The sequence below is a fragment of the Macrotis lagotis genome, chromosome 3, assembly GCF_037893015.1.
Source record: "Macrotis lagotis isolate mMagLag1 chromosome 3, bilby.v1.9.chrom.fasta, whole genome shotgun sequence".
NCBI lineage: Eukaryota > Metazoa > Chordata > Mammalia > Peramelemorphia > Peramelidae > Macrotis > Macrotis lagotis.
Window position 1 is genome coordinate 273,638,393 of NC_133660.1, and position 24,841 is coordinate 273,663,233.

Sequence of the window (24,841 nt, forward strand, 5' to 3'; positions counted from 1 at the left end):
GTCTAGCTCAGCCAGAGGGCCTGCAGCAAAGCCCTGAGCTCTGCTCTTTCCTGTCCTGTCTGATCTGGTTCCTGAGGTCGACTTGTCCCAGACCAGTCAGGGGCTAGAGGCACTACACAGAGTGAAGGAGTCAGATAAACAGGTAAGCACGGGATCAGTTAAAGGGTAACAGTTAAAGGGCCCCTGGCAGTATCTCTCAAACACCACCCTCCCCTTCCTTCCCAGGTCCCCAGTCTGACCTCTGCACCTTTGTTTTCCTCTGTCTCCTTCCCTCCCGCCATACAGAAGCGGCTCTCTCCAGCCTAGGCGCAGGCCCAGTCTGAAAGAGGTTGGTCACCTGTCTTCAGCCTCTTTCTTCCAGTCTCAGGTCCACCCATTTGCTTGGGTTTCAAAACAGGCCTTTCCAAAGAAGCTGGCTCCTGCTGCCTGCCACTGTCCCCACAGGTAAAAGCTCCTGCCAGCCCGCCTGACACCCACCCGGAAGTGGTTGGGGCTTGTTTTGGTTCAGAAAAGCTCAAGAACACACAAATCACAAAAGAACTCAAGCACTTAGGGGTTGGGTTTTTTTTAATCTGAATTTCTCCCTAGTAGCTTCCTGGCTCAGTGGTCACATCCTCAACCTAAACCCCACCCAATCACTATTAACCCCTAGCTGGCACCCAGCAGCAGCAATCAGGGCCCTGGGTGGAAGAAAACTTGCAACATTTTAGCAACTCATCAGTGACCAAGTCTCCCCCGCAGCCAGCTTCAAAGGCGGCAAATCCCCCAAGCAAACATTGTAGCGAGGCCCCAGAAACATTATAGTGAACACTTAAACATTATAGCAAGTTCCCAGTCATTGTACCTAAAAACATTGTAGCAAATCCCCAACCATTGTACCTAACCGGAACATTATAGCAAACAAACATACTAGCAAGTCCACTAATAATCAGCACATAATCAAACATTATAGCAAATTTTTAAATATTGTGGCAAGTCTACAAAACTTCTAACAAATTCTCCTCAGATATTGGGGCAAGCCCCCAAACAAATAGTAAAGCAAGCCTTCCATTGTTGCTTTTGCCTTGAGTTTTCCTGAAACTTGGCTCTAAGAGGGGACAGACAGCCCTGCTGTAGCTGTTCATGTACTAAAAGTATCTCCTAAAGCTCCCCCAAAACCCTTGCAAATAATCTGGACATTGGAGAGTTTAGAAAGACCTACAAGAAAGGGTGTTGGATATTCAGGAGCAGACTGTGTTTGACTTCATTAAACACCGGGTCCCCAAGGATGGGAAACACCCAATGCCACTGATCCTGAAGGAAGCACAGGAACCACAGCCCTAGTCCTGGGTGCCAGGTGCCAGTGGCTGGGGGAGGGGGAGGGAAGAGAGGCCAACCAGTCAGACCACTGCCCAGACACAACGGGGAGGTGATTCAGTTCCTTCCTAGTCTCTCAAAAACTAGGGATTAAGCTGAAGAGGAATCCATCCATTCTTCACTGTACCCAGGCCAGGCCTTGACTGACTACACCCCCTGGCCAGAAGCTGAGGGCTCTGCTGTAGGGCAAGGGGATTGAACCGTAAGCAAAGGTTTTCCAGTTGGGCACAACTCAGAAACAGCAAGGCCCAGCACCCCCAGAAGCCTGCCTACCTTCTCTCTCTCTTCCTTCCCCACAATATTTCATCCTAGAAAGCTACAGTTTTATCCTTCAACCTCATCCCTCAGACTTACTAGGGAAGGGGAGGCAGCTAGAGATTGGGGGGAGGAGGAAGTATCACAGAAGGAAAAGAATGGGAAAGGAAAGATTCTTCATATCCTCAACAAGGCCTTTCAGGGTGAAACAACCAAGTCCTTTGATGGCCCAGCAACCAGGCAAGATAGCCTGGAAACTCGGATCTAGTCCTTTTCCCTCTCCTCCAGACCCTTCAATCACCCTCCCATTTGTTTCCTTTCTTGAAGGGTAGGGGCCCAGCAGGAGAAGAGCCTTCCCAAAGGGGAGGGGCTAGTCCCTCAGCTCCGGCAGGAAGCCGGGCAGGCAGGCCTGAGCTGAGGGACTACCCTTTGGCCTAAGAAGTCCCCTCCCCCACCCCAGGCTTGGCGGCCTGTACCAGCTCTACCTTTGCCCTAAAGCTCTGCTGCCACACTCTAGTTCCACCCTTCCCCCAGTGCCACCCAACAAAGGGGTTCAGACCTGAGTCCTGCAGCCAGCCTCATGGTTCCCCAGGTCCCTCTGACCTGAGGCTAGGCGGGCCAAGTGGGCGGGCTGCCTCACCTGGACAGGTGCGCGGCAGTTCTGGCAGGTGCAGCCCCGCCCTCTGGCCCAGGGAGGGGGAGGAGCACAACTGGGACTGCTGAGGCCCCAAGCACACTGACTCTAGAGGGACCTAGGCAACAGGAACCTGGTCCCCACCCTCTTTGGGAAGGAGGGAGGGAGACCTGAACACTGGGCCTCAGGGCTCCTAGGGCCCCTGGGGAGCAGGACCTGCCCCATTTCCAGGTTCTAAATCTCCAAGATTATGCTGTAAGGCACCTCATTGACATAGAATGGGAGGCAATGGTATATTCAGAGCATGGGAGCCAGGCAGGAAATGACAGGTTTGCTAACCAATCCCTTCCTAGCCTTTCATGCTCCAAATGTGGCCCTTTGTACTGTTTCCTCCTGCCTCCAGACCCGCCACCTTCCCCCTGAAGTCACATCTTCTTCAAACCTCCCTCCTCCTTCTGAGCTCACTTCCTTGCTCATCCAGGTTAGAGTCTATCTTCTCCCTTTGATCCCATACCCCTCCCCCCATCCAAGCATTAGTGTCTTCTCAAATCTACCTCAGATATGGGTTATCTAGGGGCAGCTAGGTGGCACAGTGTATAGAGCACCAGCCCAGGCTGGAGTCAGGAGGACCTGAGTTCAAATTTGACCTCAGACACTTAATGATTACCTAGGTGTGTGACCTTAGGTCACTTAACCCCATTGCCTTGCCAAAAAAAAAAACCCAAAATGGGTATCTAGATCCCTGATGCCTTACCCTTCTCTCCACCTTATGCAGGCCCTCATCAAAGATGGGGATGCATAACTACTAAAATGACACTGCAGCTCCAACTCTGTCACTTCCCTTCTCAAGCTTTAGTAATTCCCCTTTACTCCCAGACCAAATATAGCCTCCACAGCTTGGACATTTAAAGGTCTGCCCAGCCTTATTACTCATGTACACACCCACCAAACTGGCCTCACTGTTCCTTCTGAAGGGCAAGAAATTTCCTACCACCATGTCTTTGCATTGCTCACTTATACCCAGGTGTAAACCAGTCTGGAGCTATGGCCACAAGAGGCAGTAAAATATGGTCCCTCCCTGGATCTTCCTCATGATATACCTGACAATTCCTTCAAGGCCCAGTTCCCCCTGGATCACCTCTGATCGTATTGGACTCCTTTCATTCACACCTGTTACTTTCCCAGGTTAGACTATAAGCTCAGTGAGAACCTTGTGTAACCAATGTAACCTGTAACCAGTGATCAATGATTGGTTCCTCTCAAGCCTTCATCTCTCAGGTACTTTGAGCCAGAGAGGCTCAGAGCCATCAAAGTCAGCCAGGAATCCCCTCTACAAACCTCTTTGAGAAGGAGGAGTCCACTGCTTCCTGTCTTCGAGCCCGAAGAGGTCCCGTGGATGCTTTTTGCCGGGGTGGGGGGAGGTTCCAGGGTCTGTCCATGATCACTGGGCCCAATGAGGCTCATCTCTCTTCCACAGGACATCTTGCAACACAGCTCTGGGCCCTTCCCTCAGTCTTCTCTTCCCTAGTTCCTTTGATCCAATTATCTTCTTCAAACTACAGGCTGCTTTGGCACAGAGCATTGGACCTGGATTCAGGACAAAGTGGGCTCAAACTGAGCCTCTGACACTTACTAATTGGGTGACCCTGGGCAGGTCACTTCTCCTCTATCTCAATTTTCCCTTCCATGAAATGGGAGCACTAATAATAACCACTACCTTCTAGGGTTGTTTTTAAAGTCAGATGAGATACTCTGCTTTGTAAAGCTCTGATAATCCTAGCTATTATAATTTTAAACTTACTTGTGCTCTGAAGCCTTTGCCACTCTGGCAGTTGCTGCTCACTCCCGAGTCCTGATCTAAGACTCAAAGTGTCCTTTGCATAGAGATCACCTCATTGGTGGAGATTGAAAGGTGGAGCTTGCTTTGGCTTCTGGCTTCCGACTTGCAGGTCTCCTCAGGTCTTTCCTCAGTGTCAGCAGAGTGTCTCTGGAGGGCTCCCTTTAGGAAGGCTTTCTAGCCTGGCCACCTCTTCTTTTTTACCTGGTTGTGCTCATTTGGCACCTTGCTCTCATTTTCAACTTCCTTTTGGCTGCTGGACTGTAAGCTTCTGGAGGGCAGGCTCTATGCCCTTAATGTGTCAAAAGGCTATGAAGGGAACCTTCCCAAAGCCCCTCACCCGGCCTTTTCTCTTGCTCAAGAAGCCTTGGTGGCTCTCTATCACTTCTAGAAGAAATAACCTCTTGGCCCTCCAGGTCATTTGCCATCTGCCTCACCTGACCCATCCCACATAGGCTCCATCCAACCCCTTCTTCACTCACTTCCTGTTTCCCAAAAATGGACATTTGCAAACCCTAACCTGGTCTCCAGCACTCCAGGGTCCAGGCTTCCGGGGCCCATTTCAGGGATGCGTCCCTCTCTTTTATGAGAGCCTCCATCCTCCCAACTTGCAGTTGAAGTGTTTGTATGGCCTCTCTACTAAACTATTGGTTTTCTGAGGACAGAGACTCTGCCCTCTTCCTCCACCATACAATAGGTGTACAGTAGAGTTTGTTAAGTGGGGAGCTGCCCTAAGGTTGGAGGGGGGTGTCACTTCATTGAAGGAGGGTTCCTGGCACTAAATTCGTCTCTGGGAGGAGAATAGACAGGGATAGCCAAGAACTGTGGGTCCACTTTCTCCTAGACTCTGTATGGCCTTGAGGGAGAGGGTGATCCCCACTGGGGTAGAGGGCAATGTTTTGTACCAACTGTTCTGACCTTACCACCTGAGTAAATACCATTCTAAAGGCTAACAGACCAGCTGGTTAATTTATATTGGCTGATAATCAGGGAACATCCCAGTTGGGGACCTGTAAGTTGTGGTACTAGGAAAGAACCCAGTTTTCCTCAGGGTCCCTGAAAACTCAGAGAGGAAACTAGACCTGGCTCTGGGAATCTAACCTGCTGCTGCTACTGAGAATGGTTTTCATTATGGGTCCCACATATCACATTTGGAACCACTTTTTAAAAAATCATTTTATTATCCACTAAGAGAATAGATGGGAGGTTGGAGCCCGTTCTGCCTCAGTGGAACCCCCCTCGGGGCATCCCAGAGGCTAGGGTTGGAAGGAGCTTGTGGCTGCTAGAAATCCCATCCAGCTGCTCCTGATCAGATCCAGCTGTCAAGGGAGCAGGGGAGGACCTGAGAACTTGTTCATAAAGGAAAGAGGGACACTCAGAGGGATCATCTCTCCTAGTACTGCTGCCCCATCTCCCAGGACCCCAGGGGCAGAGATGTTTCAAGAGATCACCAAAGGCCTGGAACCTCAGAAGTCGAACCACATCCAGAAAGGGCAGAGGCCCCTTTGAGCAGCTTTTAAATCCTTCTTCCATCTTCCCTACACATTAGTGACCTGGAACTGAGGCTGGGAAGAAGAGGGGAGAGAGGGACCTGCTTAGCATCTTCTTCAAAAGAGGAAAGAAAGCTCCAGGGAGTATTCCCAGAATTGGGCACTCTTCTCCCATTCCCAAGTCAGGGCAAGGGCACCCAAGGGGAGGAGGGATGTGGGTTGGGAGCATCCCTTCATACCAGTGTTTCTTAATCAAATTAAATTTTTTCTCAAGGGCTTCATTTTTCACAGTCTGGGGGATGTCAGGGACAAACCAGGCAGCGATGAGTTTACTACACAATGCCACATGCTGAGGAGAGGAGGGGGTGGTGGGTCAGGGGAAGACTGAGGTCTAACATCACCTCTCCCTCCCTGCCTGCCCCTTGGCAGCTGGACCTCACCTCAAAGAGAATGACAAAGGCCAGCCTGGAGGCCAGGAGGAACCAGAACTCACTGGAATAGTTATAATCATCCTTGTTTCGGTAATCCCTGTACCTGGGAATAAGAAGCTAGGCCATAAGAGTCGTGGGGGAAAAGGCAGGAGAGGCTAGCCAGGTGTTCTCTTCTCCAATTAAGTTCAGACCCCCTGACTCACCCTGTCATCCTTACCACCTCATAGCATCCTCATTTCCTCTCAGCATCTACACCTCCTCATAGGATCCTCACCTCCTTGGCTCATCCATACCTCCTCAGAGTATCCTTCCTTTCTCACATCATCCTTACCCCATCCAGACCTCCTCACTTCATCCTCACCTCCATAAGGATGCCCACTGGTAACACTTTATGATTCTCCACCTCACTCCCACTGCTTTCCCCCAATGAACCTTTGGAGAGGGAGGATGCCATGTCCCTGGGTCCCTAGCCTTGGTGCTGATTCTTTAGGAAATCACCCCCTTCATAACTGACATCTCTGGTACCTAAGGTTCTCTGAGTGGAGTGTGCACACTGGACCACACCAGTCACCCAGCTGGCTCTCCCTCTCCCTGCCCTCCCAACCCCTCAGTCTCTGGGCCTGCAGAAAGAAACAAAGCTGAACAGAGGAGACTGGAGGCCAGGTACACTGGGTAGCTTGCACACCTGCACTCAGTCACGACCTCTCCTCCTTGACTTGGAATTTGCTCCTTGTAGTCTTTGGTATGGAAAACAGAAAGGCTGTAGTTGACATAGCCAGTCAGACAGCTGCAGGACAGGGAAGAAAAGATGTGATTGTGACTTGGTCTGTCCTAGAGGAAACAGGAAGGCCAAGCCAGGCTCCTCTTACCCCCTCCTCCAAAATAAATCTAGGATCCCCCATCCCTTCTGCCAGACCAGATATGATGACAGTGAGTGCCATGCCAATGAGGCATGAAGAAATGGCCCAGGGCTGGAGTAGACCTAAGAACACCTGAGTTCTGGAAGGACCTAGAATCCTGCCCTCCTGGAGTCCTGTCTTTCATCATCTTCTTGGAAAGGCTATTAGTAAGATGTGACACAGAAGTCATGGGGTCAAGAGGTTATTTTTGTTTCCTCCTCTGGCCTCTAAGGTCCCTTGGAGTTCTGTCTATGAGACTCCAAGTCCACGGTCCTCCCTTCCTACATTAGAGTCAGTCCTTCACCCTCCTCCTCTCCTCCCACACAGTGCCCCCAAGTCAGGGAACAGGAATGGGGCCATGGGAGGGGTTTGAAGAGCAGAGGGGACCCAGCTCTGCCCCACTCCTGCTCACTTGACTGTGGTGTTGCTTCCCTGGCTACATGGCCCATAGAGGTATTTATATACAAGACGGGGAATGAATTCGGATGTGAAGGCAATGACCATCCCGTTGGCGATGACAGCCAGCACCCCAATCGCCTCGAGCACCTGCAGCCAGGTCCCTGGAAGGTGAGAAAGGTCAGCTTAAGGGGAAGTCAAGGGATCCTCTGAGGCTACCACCAGGCTGGATGGCTGAGGTCAAGACCCAGGGCTGCTCCTCTGTTCTTTCTGCCTCCAGCTTCTAGGTTGTCACCCACCTGAGAGCAGAGACAGAGCCTGTTCTGCCTTACTCTCCCCTATCCAAACTCTTCCCTCCCCTGCCTCCCCTGACACACAAGGGAGTGGCCTCCTATCCCCAGTCAAGGGAGCAGCAACAGTCACCCACACTGAGCATTTTGGACCTCACCAATGTCCTTTGCTTTCCGAGGCACCAGACGTCGCTGGAGTCGGATCATTTTGATGGCATCCAGACGGATCTCAGCGAGGTTACTAAAGAGTGCCAAGAGTGGGGCCAGAGGGAAGGCAGCCACAAAGATGGTGGTGAAACCATACTGGATCACTAGAGACCCCCCCCAAGGACATAGAAATGCCTATTACCTCAGATTCAGCCTAATCACCACCATTATCACCCTCTACCACCCAACCCATCAAGGAGGTCAGGTCACCTCCCCCCCAGAACCCCAAGAGGCCCAGCTCAGAGCCAAGGTTCCCTCTTAGCCCATCCCCATACCCTGACGCACTCATCTCCATGAATTCGTCAAACAGGCTGAAAATATTAACTTCATTCAGGGAATAGTTTTTCAGCCATTCCTCCAGGTTTGGATCATGCAGCCTTACATCCTGGGACAATACTTTTAGCTTCCGGATGTTGTAACACAGCAATCTGGGGCAGGGGGCAGATATTGGGAGGGGGTGAGGGTGAGGAGAGGGCTAAGTAGGGCCCAGGGGAGGGGTGAGCCAGGCAGAGCAGGAGGGGCACTGGGTCCCAAGAGAAGGGTCATCCAGTCAGGGCAGGAGGACACTGGGTCCCAGGAGGAGGGCTAGCCAGGCAGGGCATCAGGGGCACTGGGTCCTAGGTCCCAGGAAGGCTTGCTCACGGGCTCAGGTACTCCACACAGTTGCTGAGGGTCTGCTTCAGGCCCATGATGATGGCCATTTGCACAAACAAGTCCATCATGCAGCCACTGGGGTGACACTGGACAAAGCAGAGGCAGCAGGACTCACCCTCCAAACCAGGCCCAAGCCTGGTCCTCTGGCCCAGTCTCTGCTTCCAATTTGTCTCACTTTTAGTAGTGCTCTACAAAGCACTAGGTCCCCAAAACCTGATGCTGTCCATCGTCCCCTCCTCCCAGCTGCCTTTGGGTCCAAGCCTGAGGCTCAGGGAGCCACACAAAGCCCCAGAATCGAGGAAGAATCTGGGAACAGACTTAAAGGTTTCCTTTCTCCACCAAGGGAGCCTCAAAAGCAAAGGCAACACAGGGACACAGTGTTAAGCACTTGGGGTGACAGATGGAAAGGAGACCACTGGGAGCTCAAACTGACCTCCTCTAGCCTCCACTGTCCACCAATTCGGACTTGGTTTCCTGGGTGCCCATTTATCCTGCAGAAAAGAACGAAGAGACCATGGAGAGGTGCAGAGAGTGTAATGAGGGTAAGATGGGAACTCTCCAACCCTCAACACTTGCCCCTAAGTGTCTCCAGCCCCCTGCAGAGCTCTGGGGGCAGTGGAGGGGCCCAGAAGTACCTAGGGAGCAGTGGAGAGGAAGCCCAGAAGGATGAAGGGAAGAGCCCAGGCCGGGACAGGAGAGGGAAAGGAATGCCCTTCCCACTATGCCTCTGACTGTGGGCTGTCACCCCCCTCAGACATCTCCTCCGGCCTTGGCCTCACCTGCCCAGGAAGAAGGCTGTGTAAATAAGGGAGGAGAAATGGGTAAAGAATTGGAATGTGAAGAACTTGATGGTGAAATTGCTTTCTCGCTCTGAGAATGTCCGAGGTTTCTCTGAAAAGAAAAGGCAGGAGGAGCAGAGGGTGACTAGAAAGCTACCTGGGCCCGCAGGCCGACCCCCAGCCACTGGACCTCAACACCACTGCTCCGCCCTTTGGTTCTTGTGGCCAAAATCAACTCTGGCTAGCTGGGATAGAGGTCCCAGAGCCCTGAGATCAGGGAGGACAGAACAGGAAACCCCACTGAATGGGATGGGCACCAGCCACCCCCCCGCCCCCAGCTCCTAGAGGCTGCCTCCAATCCTCTGCACCCTCTCCCCACTAGTACCCACGATTCCACCTGCTTACCAAAGTCACAAAGCTTCAAAGCCACCTTTCTGTTCACCTGGGGGAGAGATAGGGTCTGCAATCCTTCTGGCCATCAGCAAGTTGGATCCCCCAAATGTACCACCCAGCCCCAAAACCAAGTGGAGCAAATAGGCAGGGGCTCTGCTTGGGGAATCCCTAGGATTTCCCCACAAGCTGCTGGTAGTTCATGTCACTCCTCCCTGTCCCCTCAACCCTGTGGGTCTGGGTGGGTCAGGGCTCTCCTCCCCTGTCCCCTTCCCTTGTTTGTTCCTTCCTTCAGGCCCTGGCCACCTTGGTCATGATCACAATGGTGAGATAATGCACCAGCGCTCCAGTGACCACGATGGCTGTTGTCAGTTGCCGCTTCAGGAAGGACCAGGCCGAGCGACTGAACAGGAAAGTGGCCATGACCCGATAAACAACTAGAACGTGGGCCATGCCAATCAGCACACAGATCTGGGGGTGAGAGGGAGAGAATGAGTCCCCGGGACTGGGCGTGCCTCAAGAAGCCCCCCACCCAGCACCCTCTCCCCAACTGCAGGGTTTCCTGTGAGTTCCTGCCAGCTCAGTTCCTCCTCCTGCCCCCTTCAGCCCACTCCACCATGGTACCATGATCAGGGAGCAGATGAGGATGGCCATGCTATGCAGATAGGAATGTTGGTGCTTCTGTAACTGGTAGTCAGGATTATTGATCAGCTCCAAGACAAGCTCCTCCTGGGGACAGAGGGGACACCTGGCACCTGTAGAAATCTGTCTCCCTCACTGCCCCTCTGTGACGCTGACCAGGCAGCCTAGGGTGGGTCCATACCTGGTCTTCATCCCAGCCATAGAGGTTCCAATTGGAGACGGTCCGTGCCCGTTCCCGCTTCCAGAACTCCAGAAACACGGTAGCTATTCATGGGAGAAGGACATGAGTGGGGAGGAAATCAGGAAGCCTCCTCCCCTTGTCTCCCTTCCTCCATCTCAAGGACTCACCCCACAGTGCCATGAAGATGGCAAAGAACACTGTGCCCTCGTTGTCAAAGAGGTGTGTGAGCTGCAGAAAAAAATGAGCACTTGGGGAAGGCGCAGGCAGCCCATCACCCAGGGCTCCATTGCCCAGTTTGTCGCTGGACCTGAGTCCCGTTCTTTATCTCAGCTTCATTATCTATAAAATGGGCCAAGTCAGTACCTTGGCAAAAGTGCAGGTCTCTGACAGTCTCCAGTACTGACCCTGATGGTCTTGGAGTGGGCACATGATGGTTTCCCTGGCTTCACAGATCTCTTTGCTGGGGAGAGAGGAGGAGGGAACAATGAGGGGACCTCGCTGAGCCCCTAGTCTTTCTCATCCCATTTACCCACCTCCCTTAGGCTCAGTGAGGTTCTTTCTCCTACCTGATCTGGCTGGCATCAAAGAGGGAGAAGCCACTGAGGAAGATGAGAAGCCCAGCACCAGCTGCGGGCACCAGCATCACGGTGTACCAGCCCAACCAAGCAAAGTACAAGGCCACCTTTGCCCCAAAGTAGTTTCTGTGGGGGTACAGAGCAACAGTAGCAGCAGACTCACACCAGGTCTTGAGCCCAGACCCCAGAGGGACCAGGGTGTAGGTATGTTCTACAGATCTTCTCATGTGGGGTGTGGGTGCCATAGACCAGACACAGGGGCCACCATCCCTGATATTGCTAATGGGTATATTGAGGGGACCCTGAGTTCCTTCAACCATGGGCCCTTAAACAGACCCCTGGTGACTCCCAACCCCACCCCCGACCAGGGACCTTCAAGCTGAGTCCCCTGATGAGCAGGGGCCCCAAGCTGAGCCCTCCACTAACTGGGGCCCCCAAGCTGAGCTCTCCTTCCCCCACAATGGCCACAGTACCTAATATCATCAATGGGCTGCTTATAGAAGATGTCTCTCCATTGGGCCCAGTTACTCTGCAGACATTCTTCCCTCTGGGCATAGGAGTGGGTGAGAACCAGACCCCCAGGTACTCCAACCCAGGCTTTTCCCCCTCTCACCCCACCCCAGGCTCTCCCTTTTCCCACCTAGAAGGAAACATTCCCAGGACACAGGTCCCTGTCCCCTCTCTCCTCCTGCCCTGACCACTACTGCCCCTTCCCTACCTTATGAAGGGGAAACCTGGTCTCAAACACATGGTCCTTCTTCAGATCCTCAAACTTCTCTAGGAGAGACAAGTCAGGGTCACATACTGTCCATGTAGCCATGACCTGGAACTGTCCTCCCCCTCCAGGCTCATGAAGAATCCAGGGACCCTGGAAATGCTCTTGATCCTGAAGGGGACATTGTGCCCCTCTATAAATCTGAGGATTGAGCCCTACAGAAATGGAGGTGTTTGTGCCCCTCCCCCACCTACCCAGGAGTGGTCACAGCTCCCCTGGACTTGGGATTGCCACTTCTTAGTCTATTCATACACCCATCTGAGGAGACACCAGGACTGGGACAAGCCCCTCTCAACCCCTGCAAGGTGGAACTGGGTCCTCCTAAGTCACTGAGTATCTATTCTCCCAGACTTCCTCAGAACTGGACAGTAGTCAAGTCTGCAAGGGAGGGTAAGCAAGACAGGGAGACAGATAGAGACAGAGATAAACAGAGAGATTCAGAAAAACAGAGATTCAGTTGAACAAACAGATGAGAGAGAGAGAGAGAGAGAGAGAGAGAGAGAGAGAGAGAGAGAGAGAGAGGTCTGAGGCAGAGGCCCTAGAGATGGGAGGAGCCAGGACCTTTCCTTACCCCCATTCACCTCCTTCTTTCCCAGGATGAAGCTGACAATGCGAATTCTGAAATAGAAATGAACTGTTAGCTTCAGGAATCCTCCAAAAGGTCCATGGGAGGGAGTCTGATTTCCCACATTTCAAAGGGAAGAGAGGAAGGCATTCAACTAAAGGGAAAAAGACCAGAGAGAGGCATAATCTGGCCCTGGTGGGAGGAGCGGGGCTGCTCTGCTGCCTTGCTTTCCATCTAGACCAAAATGTCTGAGCTCAAGGCCAAAAAGGCTACACCCCCAACCTGGGACTCCCCAGTCTCCTCTGTGTCCCTCCCCAAGGAGGTCTTCCTCTGCCCCTGCTCCTTAGCACTGCAGGGCTGGGGGAGAGGACCAAGATCTAGCTCACCGAGTGGTGGGCACAAGCTCCGCAGACAGGTTATGGGGCCAGGAGCAGCTGGTATCCTTCAGCAGCTCCATGTATTGAGTGAATATCCTGCTGTGAGCTCGGATGCCAAAGAACAGCCTGTTTTTGTCTTTTATCATCTGGGGGGGGGGACATAGAGATTGGTGTGCAGGGCAGCAGCCCTGAAACAGCCTGTCCTCCCCCACCCCTTCAGGGAGAGCCCTGCCCCAGTGACAATCTGGGATCTGAGAGTTGCTCTAGGATGAGGAGGCTCTGGTAGGGGGCACCACACAGGGAGCCCCACCTTGATGGTGAAGCCTGTCCGTTCCAGTTCATTCAGGAATCTTTGCCTGCGATAGTCCCGGTTCGGGGTTGACTTCTGAAGATCAGATACAAGAATAAAGTCCCAAGACTCTGTGTCCTCCTGAGGAAGGAGGGGGAAGGAAGAAAGGGAGTGAACTTCTATTAAGCACCTACTATATCCCAGATACACTTTATAAATAGGGTCTCATTGGATCCCCAGAACAAGTCTAGAAAGTGAGTGTTTTTCTTATCCCCTTTTTCACAGTTGGAGAAACTTTGGCAGTCAGAAGTGAAGTGACTTGTTCAAGTTCATATAGCTAATGAGTTTTCCTGACTCCAGGCCCAGAGCTCCAACCCCGAGTCAGCTGGACCCCAGGGACCCCAGAATCCAATCCCTGCATTTTCCAAAGAGAGGTTAAGCACCCAAGATGATATTAGTTCATGTGGATTTGAGGTGGCTTTTGAACAGGAGTCTTCCTGACTCCACAACACTGCCTTCCCCAGGCTATCCACAGCTCACTCCCTACCCCTGGCACCCACTTGGGACCCAGGAGGGCATGGGACAGGACCAGCTTCAGCACTCACCTGGAAGTGTCTGATCTCCATCAGCGGGAAACTGTCAGTCTCTGCAACAATTTGAATTTCATCCTCAGCACCCTTGGGAGAAAGACACCCAGAGAGAGACTGAGCCAGACACACAGTGGGCCATCACCAAGTATTTATTAAACCCTTAGGATTTCCTAGGCACAGGCACCAACAAACAAAGCTAAAAGCCAGAGTGTGGGGGGCAGGGGGGAGAGACCAACTGCCCAAAATGACAGAATAGAATGGAGCTGACCAGCAGACAGAAAGCCCTGGCCAGAACACCTCTCCTCTGGAGACTGGAAGGAAAGCCTCTGGGGAAGTGGGAAGGCCCCAGGGGCTGGAGGCTGCCAGAGGCTTCCAGTCAGAAGGATCAGGAGGATTAAGAAGCCTTCAGGGTTAGGCTGCTGGAGCCTGCCAGGCCAGGGTTTGGGGGTGGAGCATTAGATCTGGCACCCAGCCGAAAGAAAACTGGGAACCGGGAAACTGGTGAGACTAGAACAGACCAAGTGGGGTTCTCAGTCAAGAGTAGAAGTAGAAGGGGGCTAACTGGGGAGGCTAGGTGTTGCAGTAGATAGAGCACTGGCCCTGGAGTCAGGAGGGCCTGAGTTCAAATCTGAACTCAGACAATAATTACCTAGCTGTATGGCCTTGGCAAGCCACTTAACACCATTGCCTTGCAAAAAGAAAAAAAAAACCCTAAAAAAATAAAAATAAATAAATAAAGAAGGAAGGGGCTAATTCACCTGGAAAGCTGCTAAACAGGCAAAGCAGGGGAGCCTGAAACCGGGAAGCCCCAGGACCAAACCAGACTTTGAACACACCGCTGGCTCTGTGATTTTGAGACCCAAAAGGGGGAAGAGCTATACTGGCAGATGGAATTGGATCTCTCATCTGAGAGAGAACTCCTCTCCTAAAAGGAGCCCAAAGCCTTTTGAGAAGGAGTGGCAAGGGGGCAGCTAGGTGGTGTAGTGGATAAAGCACCGGCCCTGGAGTCAAGAGTACCTGGGTTCAAATCCAGTCTCAGACACTTAATAATTACCCAGCTGTGTGGCCTCGGGCAAGCCACTTAACCCCGTTTGCCTTGCAAAAAAAACCTTAAAAAAAAAAAAAAGAGGAGTAGCAAAACCACATCTATGTAGAGGACAGGGGAGAGGCTGGAAGATGAGGGAAGTGGAGGGGATGGGGAGGAAGGTGCCTGTGGACATCCTAGCTGTGGGCCCAATGTAGGGGGAGGAGGGAAGGGACAAAAAAAAATCCTGGCTAACTTTGGACCCTGGACAGAAGAGAGGATGGCTAGGGAGAAAGAGGAGTTCAGTCTTGGGTCAAGTTTGAGCTAGAGTAAGAAGAGACCCATGGAGACAGGGGCAGAAGTGGAGATCAGTAGCCCTCCCACCTCCAGCATCCCAGGGGGAGACACCCAGAGATCCTGGACCATCAAACTGACTCCCAGGCCAGTCCCTTTTAATCCCCAAATACGAGGTGCTCCTGAAAAAGTGAGAAGGGAGGAGTCCACTGTCACCTTGGGCACATCACTTAATCTCTGTAAAAGGCAGAGGTTGAGGTAGAGGCCCCATCTCTAGCCTCAGCCTACCACAGACCTCCACAGCCAGGCTACCTCCCGCTTCCTTCATCTCCAGATCACCTGGCTAGCAGGTGCCAGGCTTTCCTTGAACTTGGAGAGCAGGTTAAGCTGCTACTCCAATCTCCCTTCAGCTATGCCTCCACACCCAGGCAGCTGCTCCACCCCACCTTGGTTCCCTGGGTGGCTAAAGTGGAATGCCCCACATGTCTGAGACCCAGCGTCCCCTTATTGTTTCTGGGTTTCTTAGGCCTGGGACCCAGACCTCTCAGAACCCTCCCTTCCCCTTCTACTGCCCTAAACCCAGGGCCTCTGTGGCCTTTCCTCCCTTCAGTATGCCCTATTCAGAAGGCCACAGTGCCTCCCACAGTCCGCAGGCCAGATACTGGACTACACAGATTGGCATGCAGAGTTTTTCATTGTCTGGACCAGTCTTGGATCCCTCCCACCATCCTCTGCCTTCCCTCCTCTTCACAAACTGCTGAGCCAAAGTGGAAAAAATCATGTCTACCACCATCCCAATAGTATCCACATGGTTTATGTTCCATAATCCCTGCAGTTTGACTACTGCCAGGCCATCCTTGCACACCTGCCTCATCGACTCAACTCTCATTCAAGACTCACACTCCCCACTATGGCTCTTCAGAGCCTCCTCAACCCCCCCTCAAAGCCCTCATGGTTCCTTTTGCCCCAACATCTGGCTCAGCTGAGAGCCTACCTCATATTCTACCAAAACAGGTGGTGGCCATTCACTGTAAGCACCCCTCCTCCCCTCCCACTGCTCAAGTACTTCCTGTCCCTGTCTCATTCCTTTCCCCATTCCCCAGGCTGAGGCCACCTGACCCTCTGCTGCTCCAGTGACCCCATTCCATTCATCTCCTCTGCCATCCCCCTCCCTCACTCCCTGCTGGTTGCCTCCCTATTCCTATAGACACACCATGATTCACTGATCCTCCCATTCCCACCAGCTACAGTCTCGTACCTCTAGTACATTTTGTGACTAAATGCCTTGAGAAGCCCCTCTGCACTGGTGTCTCCACTTCTCTCACTCTCTTCTTAAACCCTCATAATCTGACTTTCGATCTCCTCATTCCAAGGCAACTCCCTCCAAAGTGAACAAAGGGACCCTTCCTGACCTGTTTTCCACCTTCATTCTCTCTGTAACCTTGGACAGGATTGATTACTCTCTCCTCTCTTAAGTTTTAGGGACAGGATCTCTCCAGGTCTTCTCCAGCCTCCAAGGCTTTGATCTCCTTTGATCTCCTTTGATGCACTGTCATTCAAGTTATCCCCATTAACCATGGGTGCCCCCCAGGGCTCTGTCCAGAGGTCCTTTTCCATTCTCCCTCTCAATTTCCTTGGTGATCGCATCAGCTCCCATGGATTTAATGACCATCTCTTTCGACCCATCCTGCCCCAACCTCCTCTGTTGACTTCTCATGTCCCAAAGACTGTTTTTTGTAGAGAATCAAGGTAAAAGGACTTGCCTAGGGTCCCACAGCTAATAGGCGTTTGAATCTGAATTTGAATCAATGGATCACCTAATTGGATCACTTCACACATTTAATCCATCCCCTATCTTTCCATTTCTACTCAAACTACAATGGATAGAGCATGGACCCTGGAGTCAGGAGGACCTGAGTTCAAATCTGACCTCAGATACTTAATAATTGCCTAGCTGTGTGACCTTGGGCAAGTCACTTAATCCCAATTGCCTTAAATAAATAAAACTAAAAAAAAAAAAAGAAAACCAGGCCATGTTATCCCCTACTCAATAATCTCTGGTGGCTCCCACTGGTCTCTAGAATCAAAATCAAAATGTTCATTGGGGCTCCAGCCTCCTACCTCTCTAGGTTTTTATACATTCTTCCCTTCTTTACTCCCTCCTAGACTATGTCTCCACCATCTCCGCCTCTCCACTCTGGCCATTCTCTCTGGAACACTCTTACTCCTCATCTTCATCTCCTGGCTTTCTTGGCTTTCTTTAAATCCAAACTATAATCTCAGCATCTTCAGGAGCCCCCCCCCCCAACCCCTTCCCTCTATGGAGCAGGTCCAGTTACTTCTGCCTAGAGCTTATTTGCACATGGCTGTTTACAGATGGTCTCTTACTGAACTGGAAGCTCCTTGAGTGCAAATATGGTCTTCTGCCTTTCTTGGTCTCCCTGGCACTTAACCCAGGGCCTGGTACCCAGTTGGTATTTAATACACGTTTGTTGATGGACTGATTCAAAGCTGAGCTCCAATCTTGCCTTCCCCTATCGCTCTGAACCACTCAGTTAGCCTTCTCCACCCAGGAAGGGGGCCCTCTCCTCTGCATGACAGTACAACTCAGCCAAAGGATGAGGCCTAGCCCTCCTGACAGCCTATCTCCTCTTTTTCTAAGGGTCCTGAGAGGAAGGGGACATGCCCAGTGAGGAAGGGGGGTCTCTCAGGAAGGCCATGATCAGAGCGAGAGCAGGTAAAAATGAAAGCTGCATCCTTGCTAACAGTCTCAGTCAGGTAGACATCTTGAGGTGCATAGTCAGCCCTTTGGACTTGGGCTTCCCAACCCCCCTGAGAGTTGGGGCAGTGGTCCTACCTAGACCCACAAACCCTTCAATCCTACTTATAAGGCCTAAACTCTCCTCAGTAGACTCATGCATGGGGGGGGGTGAGCATTAGAAAAGGGGGTGTCACTTTCTCCAGAAGTTCAGGTGCAGAGGCCTGTCCCATGAGGATCCTAGAGTAGCATGGGGTCCACTGGATTGCTCTCAGGGTAGCCCTGGGGAGGTTGAAGGCCAAAGGCAGAGAACAGGAGGCACCAGGCTAGGGAGGGCAGACCCTGAGGTAAGTGTGTGCAGGAGCCAAGGACAGCGCACCCACATCACATTTCTGCTGAGGGCTGGGTCAGCCTAGAAAGGCCTTGTGTGGGTGCCTGGGTTTCACTCACTCTTGCCCTCATCCTGGAATTTCTGGGCCTCTGGGTTAGCAGGAGCAGGTGGTGGACTCTAGGGCCTCCACAGATTTCCAGGGCCGAATTTGCAAAGCCAGCCGACTGGCTGGGCTCTGAGGCTGAAGAGAAGGCTATAGCCTTGGCATCAACCCCAAACCACTTCCTTTAATTTCTGAGAGTAGGGGGTGGGGAATGGGGGGTGGTCTGTGTGCTCTTCCCCTGCTCGTGGCCAGTCTTCCACTCAGTCCATTATCTCCAGCCCCTGGACCTCCTCTTCCAGGAGTTTGATGTTCCACCATCTATTCTTTGGAGGTCAAGCTCAACACCCCATTAATTGCCAAGTCACCATGGCTGTAGGCTCCAGGCAGGTTCCTTGTGAAGCTTTGGGCTACCAAATGACTTCCACCTTGGTAAGTGACCTATTCCAGGAGCCCATACTCTGCAGCAGACCAGGCCCTAGCCCTGCTAGGCCCCCTGTCACCCCAACCATCATTCTTCCACACTCAGCTCATTTGACTCTACCTGTCCCTCCTTCAGCTGGAAGCTTCCACTGTACAAAGGAGGCAGAGCCTCCCCAGCCCAGCAAATTTAGGTAGTTGTCAGTCCAAGCAGGAATAGTGACTTCTCCTCTGCCAGGTTCCCTCTCTCCCAAAGCTGACCAGCACTAGACCCAGGGAGATCTAAGGGAGACAGGTTAGACAATGCCTCCTCCTATGGGAGTCCATGACAGTTTTATAGATTAGAGGTCAGAAGGATGTTGTCTTGCTGGAAGGGACCATGCCACCATGCCAGCCACAAAGATAGCAGCTAGGGCCAAGGGCTCACTGGATCCTCACCACAACCTCGGAGGAAGGTGTTATTACTATCCTCAGTATTCACATGAGGAAACTAAGCCAAACAGAGGGGAAGCAACTTGTCCACATAGCAAGGTAAGCATCCCAGAGAAGTGAGGCCCAGACAGAGCTAGTCATTTGCCCAAGGTCAGTTTGTGGTAGAACCAAGACTAGAACCCAGATTTCTAGACTCATTTCTTCAGGCATTAATGTTCTGTCTGAACTAAAGAAGATTCTCTTGATTTTCTGGCCTGAGCCCCTTCTGTCCTAACATAGCAGGGAGAGTCAGGGCCCTGGGGCCCAGGAATCAATGGCAGCAGCATAAGCAGGACAGGGAATAGCAGGGATGACCTCAGCCTTGAGGCTATTCCATGGCGTTCAAGTTCCTGGGAGCAGGTTGGGACCCACTCTTGCTCTTGGGGGAAGGCTACCTTCCCCTTGCTCCCTCTCTCCCAGCCAAGCCCAGAGCCCTACACCTGAATTGTTTGGGGAAGAGGGCTGACCTCCAGGGGGCGGGGCTCACCTGCATGATGGAGAGCTGACTCAGGCTCTGGCTCCTTCCGGATTTGGCTCCCGTTTCCAAGGCACAGACTTCAGTGGGTCAGCCTCAGGGGCAGGACAGTGGGTTTCCCCCAGCTGCTGGGCCCCCAGCTCCAACCTGTCTGCTCCCCTGTCCAGGTGCCTACCTAAGTGATCTCTGACTCCTCAGTTCAGACTTCCGCGTAAGACTCTCACCCCTCCCTCCTAGTAATACAGGGAGCTCTGGACTGAAGGGGAGGGGCAGGGAGGAAGGGGAGCGGCCAGCTCCCCCAGGCCCCCTACACACTGGGCTGGGCTGTTTAGGACCGGGGGCGGCCAGACCACACCCCGGGAAGAGCATCTGGAATGCTGCTTGCTTGAGGGGCCTGGAGTATCCTCTACCTTGGGAGGGTCTTTGCTGTTGCCTGTACTACTGGGGGGGGGGGGGGGGGATGTGGCTGCCTAATGCCTGAGGAGACTCTCTGCTAAGGCATGTTTGCCTTACTTGTTGGTCAAGAATGGTCACCTCTCAGACTCTTCCTATCCCTGAGTGGTGGGGGGAAACTGAGGCATCAAATGCTTAGTGCCTGCTCTAAATCAGCCTCCAGACTTACCCAAGCAAGTCTGGGACAGAAGACTTTGTTGGAGATGGTTGTAACTTTTTTTTTGGAGGGAGTGTCCCCAGGTCACAAGATACAAGTGACAGAAAGAAGAGCTATCCTGTTTCAGACCCAAATCTCAGGACTGGAGAAGGTCAGAAAGACCAGGAGACAAACTTCCAGTAAGAGATTAGACACTAGCTATGTGGCCCTAGGCAAATTGTAGTGGTGGGGGTGGGGGTGGGGGGTCAGTCTTTCAGTCCTGATCTCTGTGATCTCGTTTGAGGATTTCTTGGCAGAGATAATAGAGTGGTTTGCCATTTCCCTCTCCAGCTCATTTTATAGATGAGGAAACTGAGGCAAAGTGAAGTGACTTACCTAGGGTCACACTGCTAGGAAATGTCTGAAGTGGATTAATCCGTTTGCCTCATTTTCCTCATCTGTCAAAAGGGAAGAAAAATAGTGACCTACCCTTGAACTTAGCCTGAATTCTTTCAATTCTTTCAAGACATTTTGCAACCCCTCTCCCTACACCCTGACAAAAGCAACTTCCTCCCAAGGTCATCATGAGGATCAAATGAGATGAAAAGTAGTACAGTAGTAAGGTAAAACTTTAGTTTGCATTGTTAAGAGAATCTTCCTTATCCTTTTATCATCTAATTTAGGCCACAGCTGAGGGCCTGACCTTCAACCTGATTTGGATTGCATTGTCTTCTGGTGGGGCAGCCTGGGGAACTCAAGAGCTGGAAACACCCAAGACTACCCAAAAGAGACCCCTCCCCAAAAGGCAAAATCTCTAAAGTGGGACTTGAGTCACTCCCAGGTCACCACCCCTCCCATGGACTCGGAGGGAACTTAAGAAGATCCAGGAAGGGGCTCTGTCTCTTTCACCTTCCAGATTCCTGCTGAAAACCCTGGTCAGCTGGCCTGGCCAGTTCAATCAGCAACCCGCATGGCCTGCTCTTTAAACTCCTCTTAACTTTTCTATCATTTTCTTACATGTTGTAACTTCTTTTAATAAATTTCTATCTTCTTTTTAAGTTTATTTTTATTAAAGATATTATTTGAATTTTACAATTTTCCCCTCAATCTTGCTTCCCTCCCCCCCCCACAGAAAGCACTCTGTCAGTCTTTACTTTGTTTCCATGTTGTACCTTGATCCAAATTGGGTGTGAAGAGAGAGAAATCATATCCTTAAAGAAGAGAAGTCTAAGAGGTAACAAGATCAGACAATAAGATATGTTTTTTTCTAAATTAAAGGGAATAGTCCTTGCACTTTGTTCAAACTCCACAGCTCCTTATCTGGATACAGATGGCACTCTCCTTTGCAGACAGCCCAATATTGTTCCCGATTGTTGCATTGATGGAATGAGCAAGTCCCTCAAGGTTGAACATCACTCCCATGTTGCTGTTAGGGTGTACAGTGTTTTTCTGGTTCTGCTCATCTCACTCAGCATCAGTTCATGCAAATCCCTCCAGGCTTAATTTATATCTTCTTTCCAAGATTTATATTCCCAAGTCTGAGTTGCAATTCTTTCAGGGAAGTCATTGAACTCAAGAAACAGCACCTCAGTATTTCTCTGGACCTTGGGTTCCCTATCTACCAAAAAGGAAGATGAATCCCTTTGTCATTCCAGCTTGGACATTTTGTCTGCCTCCTGTTGCCAATGATGGCTTTCTCTATGTTTTGATGAAAGTCTGACCCTAATCTAGCCCTAATTCTTTCCAGGCTAGATATCCTCATGGGACTTGATAGGTGACCTGGGAAGAACCCCAATGTCAAAGCTGAGTGGCCCCTGAAGCCTTTGGAGAGCAACGAGGCAGATCCTTGAATGCAGTTGGGTCTACTATTCACTACAAAGGCCAGAGAGATGGCGACCAGTTGGACTGTAATGTAGCATCTGCAAGGTCAGATTAGCAAGGTGGATGAGAGTCAACCTAGGGAGGCCTTAAGATCCCAAACTTAGAAGGTAGTATCTTACCTTCAAGGCCATCAGGAGACATTGAAGATTGTTGAGTTGGATGGAAGGTAGGGATATGAAGCTATCACTGTGCTGGGGATGTCAAGGGGGCATTTGAAACATAGCAGGGTGGGCGATAAATCAAACAATTAACCAGGGAACTTTTCTGAGTTCACCTGTTCCACCCTTGGCCAGCCCCAGATCCTTGTGGGTTGCTCCTTCCAGGCTCCCCAACAGCACATCAGAGGTGGAAAATCAATAAGATATACCTGGCCATAACCAGCCCTTCCAGGGACTCAGGACCTCCAGTGGAGACAGCCTTATCCATAGGCTCCAGAGAATTTGGCCAAAGCTTGTGGGCTAGACCCAGGGGCCTCCAGCTAAGCTTTAATGCTCTTCCATCTGTGACCTGAAGACCATCCTGACTTTCCAAGATAGAGTCCCTCCCTTTGCAACACCTCAGTCATACACACATACACTCCCCCTGACCAGGGCCACCCTTTAGGTGACATCAACTCCACATAAGAAACAGTTGGCATTGGTTTCACCTAGCCCTTGGGAATCTGGGGTACTCTCCACACTAAACAAGAGGAGGATACTCAAGGTATACTCAAGGTTCCTTTGTCAGTAACCGATAACCAATAACCATGTGTGGGGTACATGGGTGTGCAAGAGTTTAAACAGGGTCATCAGGACCAGGACATACCTACCTGAGGAATGGAGATTTCTTTAGAGAGACAGATGCCCCACATCAGGTCTCAAAGGGAGGCTGTGATTTCCCCCTTTCTTTGAAGTGCAGGAAAAGGCCATGTCTGAGGAATCACTCCTTTGAGCCCTTGGCTTCCATTTTGGGCCGTGGTGGTGCTGAATCCCAATTAGATCTCTCTAGTATTTGACCTATATTTGCCTGCTAGGGGTAGAAGACTCTTGGGATTCAAGATAAAAACAAATCCCTGGCAATTCTGCATAGAAAGTAGGCCTGCTGAAAAAAGGAGGGAAACCATTGTTTAAATCCCAGATCCTTTATCTTTCCTCATATCACAGCTTACTACTTAAGTAGTGATCAAATGATTAACCTGTGAGATGAAGCCCAGATGAGAGAATGCCAGGAGATGAGATCTCAGTTCCTCCAAGGTGACCACAGGCTCACAGAAGACTCCTCTTGGATTTGGAGAACCAAGATCTTGGACTATGTTGTCAAGCAATAATCATTCCGACAGCAGCCTGGCAAGGTGGATGGGGCCTGGCCTCCTCCACCAGCCCATGCTATTCACAATATGCACCTTGCCTCTAACCCCTCTCCTCTCCCTCAGTTTCTCCACCAGTGTGGAGGTTCCTCTCCCATGTGTCAGCAGTATCACAAATTCCAAGATCTCTCAGTCACTCAGGAGTCTATCTCCTAGAATATGGGTAGTATCATAGGGCTGTCTTTCATGGCACTGCCCAACCCTGGGCTTGGTATTAGAGGCAAACCGAAATGCAGACAGTCCTGGAACTGCTCTGGGTCAGAGCCTCACTCCATTGGAGGACTGCCCAGTGGGCTACTCCCAGCAAAGAGGCTGGCCTCAGTCTTGGGTGAAGACCTCCTGTGAGGTCCCCTGGAGTAAGGTCAGGAAAAAGAGTCACTAGAAAAACCTTGGTCCAATCTAGTCAGAGGACACCCTTCTTTGGCCAGGTGTGACACTTGGGCAGCCCAGAGAGGCAGAGTATGTGAGAGGGAGAGGGCCAATCTCTGTGACCAACAGATCTGCAGCCGCTAAAAGACTAGGAGAAAAGTTGAGGTTCCAGAGGATTTGGTCTAAGCTCCTGATGGAACTGGCAACTAGATTGGGGAAGACCCAGGGCTGGGCCCAAACACAGGCCCAGCTATCTCCTTCCCTAGGGTTTTTTATAGCCCCAGGGAGAGAACCAAAGGTATCCAAGGAAAGGCTAGTAGATTTGCCTCCAAAAAAGTGATAGCAATGATGGGGACACTTAGTTCTTCAGAGTCTGTGGAAAGAGTCCACCCATGTATTGAGGACTGCAAGGATAAATTGCCCCATTCTCCCTCCCTCTGCCTCCACCTGGGTCAAGGGCTGCCTCCCATGGCAAGCTTATCCTGGCTGTCCCCAGCAGTGCCTTTATTTCTCTATGAACAACTCTCTGGATTCCCAGGAGCAAGTCAGCTCTTTGAGGGCAGCATGGTATACCATAGGGGCTTAATCAATGCTTGTAGAATAAAAGAATGAATCTGTTCCCCAGGTGACCAGGAACAATTGGCAGTTCACTGGATGCAGTGTTGGGACCAGAGTCAGGAAGACCCGGGTACCAAAGTGACCACAGACACTTACTGTGTGACCCTGGGTGAATCAGGTAACTTCTGCCTCAGTTTCCCCATCTATGATATAGGAACAATAACAATACTTACCTTGTGGGCTTGTTGTGAGGATTAAATGAGATAATATTTGTTAAGCACTTAACCCAGGGCCAGGCAGATATCACACACACACACACACACACACACACATTGTGCTGCTGCTGCTTCTTCTTCTTTTCCTTCCCCCTCCTCAGTTTCTTCTCTTCAGATCTTCATTTTCTCCCCTTCCTCCCCTCCCCCTCCCTCTTCTCCTCCTCCTTTTCCTGCTCCTCCTTCTTCCCTTTTCCTCCTCTTCTTCCCTCTCCTCCCCTTCTCCCTTTCCCCTTCTCTTCCTCCCATTCCTTTCCTTCTCCCCTCTTCCTCCCTCTTCCTTCTCATCTTTGGTCCTTCTCCCCTCTTTTCTTCTCTCTCACCTCCCACACTGTCAATTGC

The 24,841-nt window shown here is 51.4% G+C and overlaps 1 protein-coding gene and 1 long non-coding RNA gene across 2 annotated transcripts; one reads left to right on the forward strand and one right to left on the reverse strand.

The window, feature by feature from the left end:
- Nucleotides 1–26: 26 nt before the first annotated feature.
- On the reverse strand, nt 27–19,775 carry ANO9 (anoctamin 9). The gene is made up of 25 exons (XM_074230684.1): nt 19,498–19,775; nt 13,628–13,699; nt 13,044–13,163; nt 12,743–12,879; nt 12,363–12,409; nt 11,735–11,793; nt 11,490–11,563; nt 11,008–11,142; nt 10,805–10,901; nt 10,609–10,669; nt 10,442–10,524; nt 10,243–10,347; nt 9,925–10,089; nt 9,634–9,670; nt 9,229–9,340; nt 8,883–8,940; nt 8,438–8,535; nt 8,081–8,223; nt 7,747–7,899; nt 7,315–7,462; nt 6,689–6,790; nt 6,013–6,106; nt 5,812–5,921; nt 3,584–5,647; nt 27–112 (listed from the first exon to the last, which is right to left on the reverse strand). The coding sequence occupies exons 1-24, from the start codon at nt 19,501–19,503 to the stop codon at nt 5,599–5,601; spliced, it is 2,265 nt and encodes a 754-aa protein (XP_074086785.1). The 5' UTR covers nt 19,504–19,775; the 3' UTR covers nt 27–112; nt 3,584–5,598.
- On the forward strand, nt 19,553–21,088 carry LOC141518559 (uncharacterized). Its single transcript, XR_012477226.1, has 3 exons — nt 19,553–19,696; nt 20,166–20,274; nt 20,758–21,088. It is a non-coding gene; the product is annotated as an uncharacterized LOC141518559 (long non-coding RNA).
- The last annotated feature ends 3,753 nt before the right edge of the window (nt 21,089–24,841 follow it).

Excerpts from the sequence above, each read along its gene's own strand:
- ANO9 (XM_074230684.1), bottom strand. Across the intron at positions 6,107-6,688 it reads GAGGTCGTGACTGAGTGCAG|GTACAGGGATTACCGAAACA; the intron begins GTGTGCAAGCTA and ends TCTTATTCCCAG. Across the intron at positions 5,648-5,811 it reads AATTTGATTAAGAAACACTG|CCTCAGTTCCAGGTCACTAA; the intron begins GTATGAAGGGAT and ends TCTTCTTCCCAG.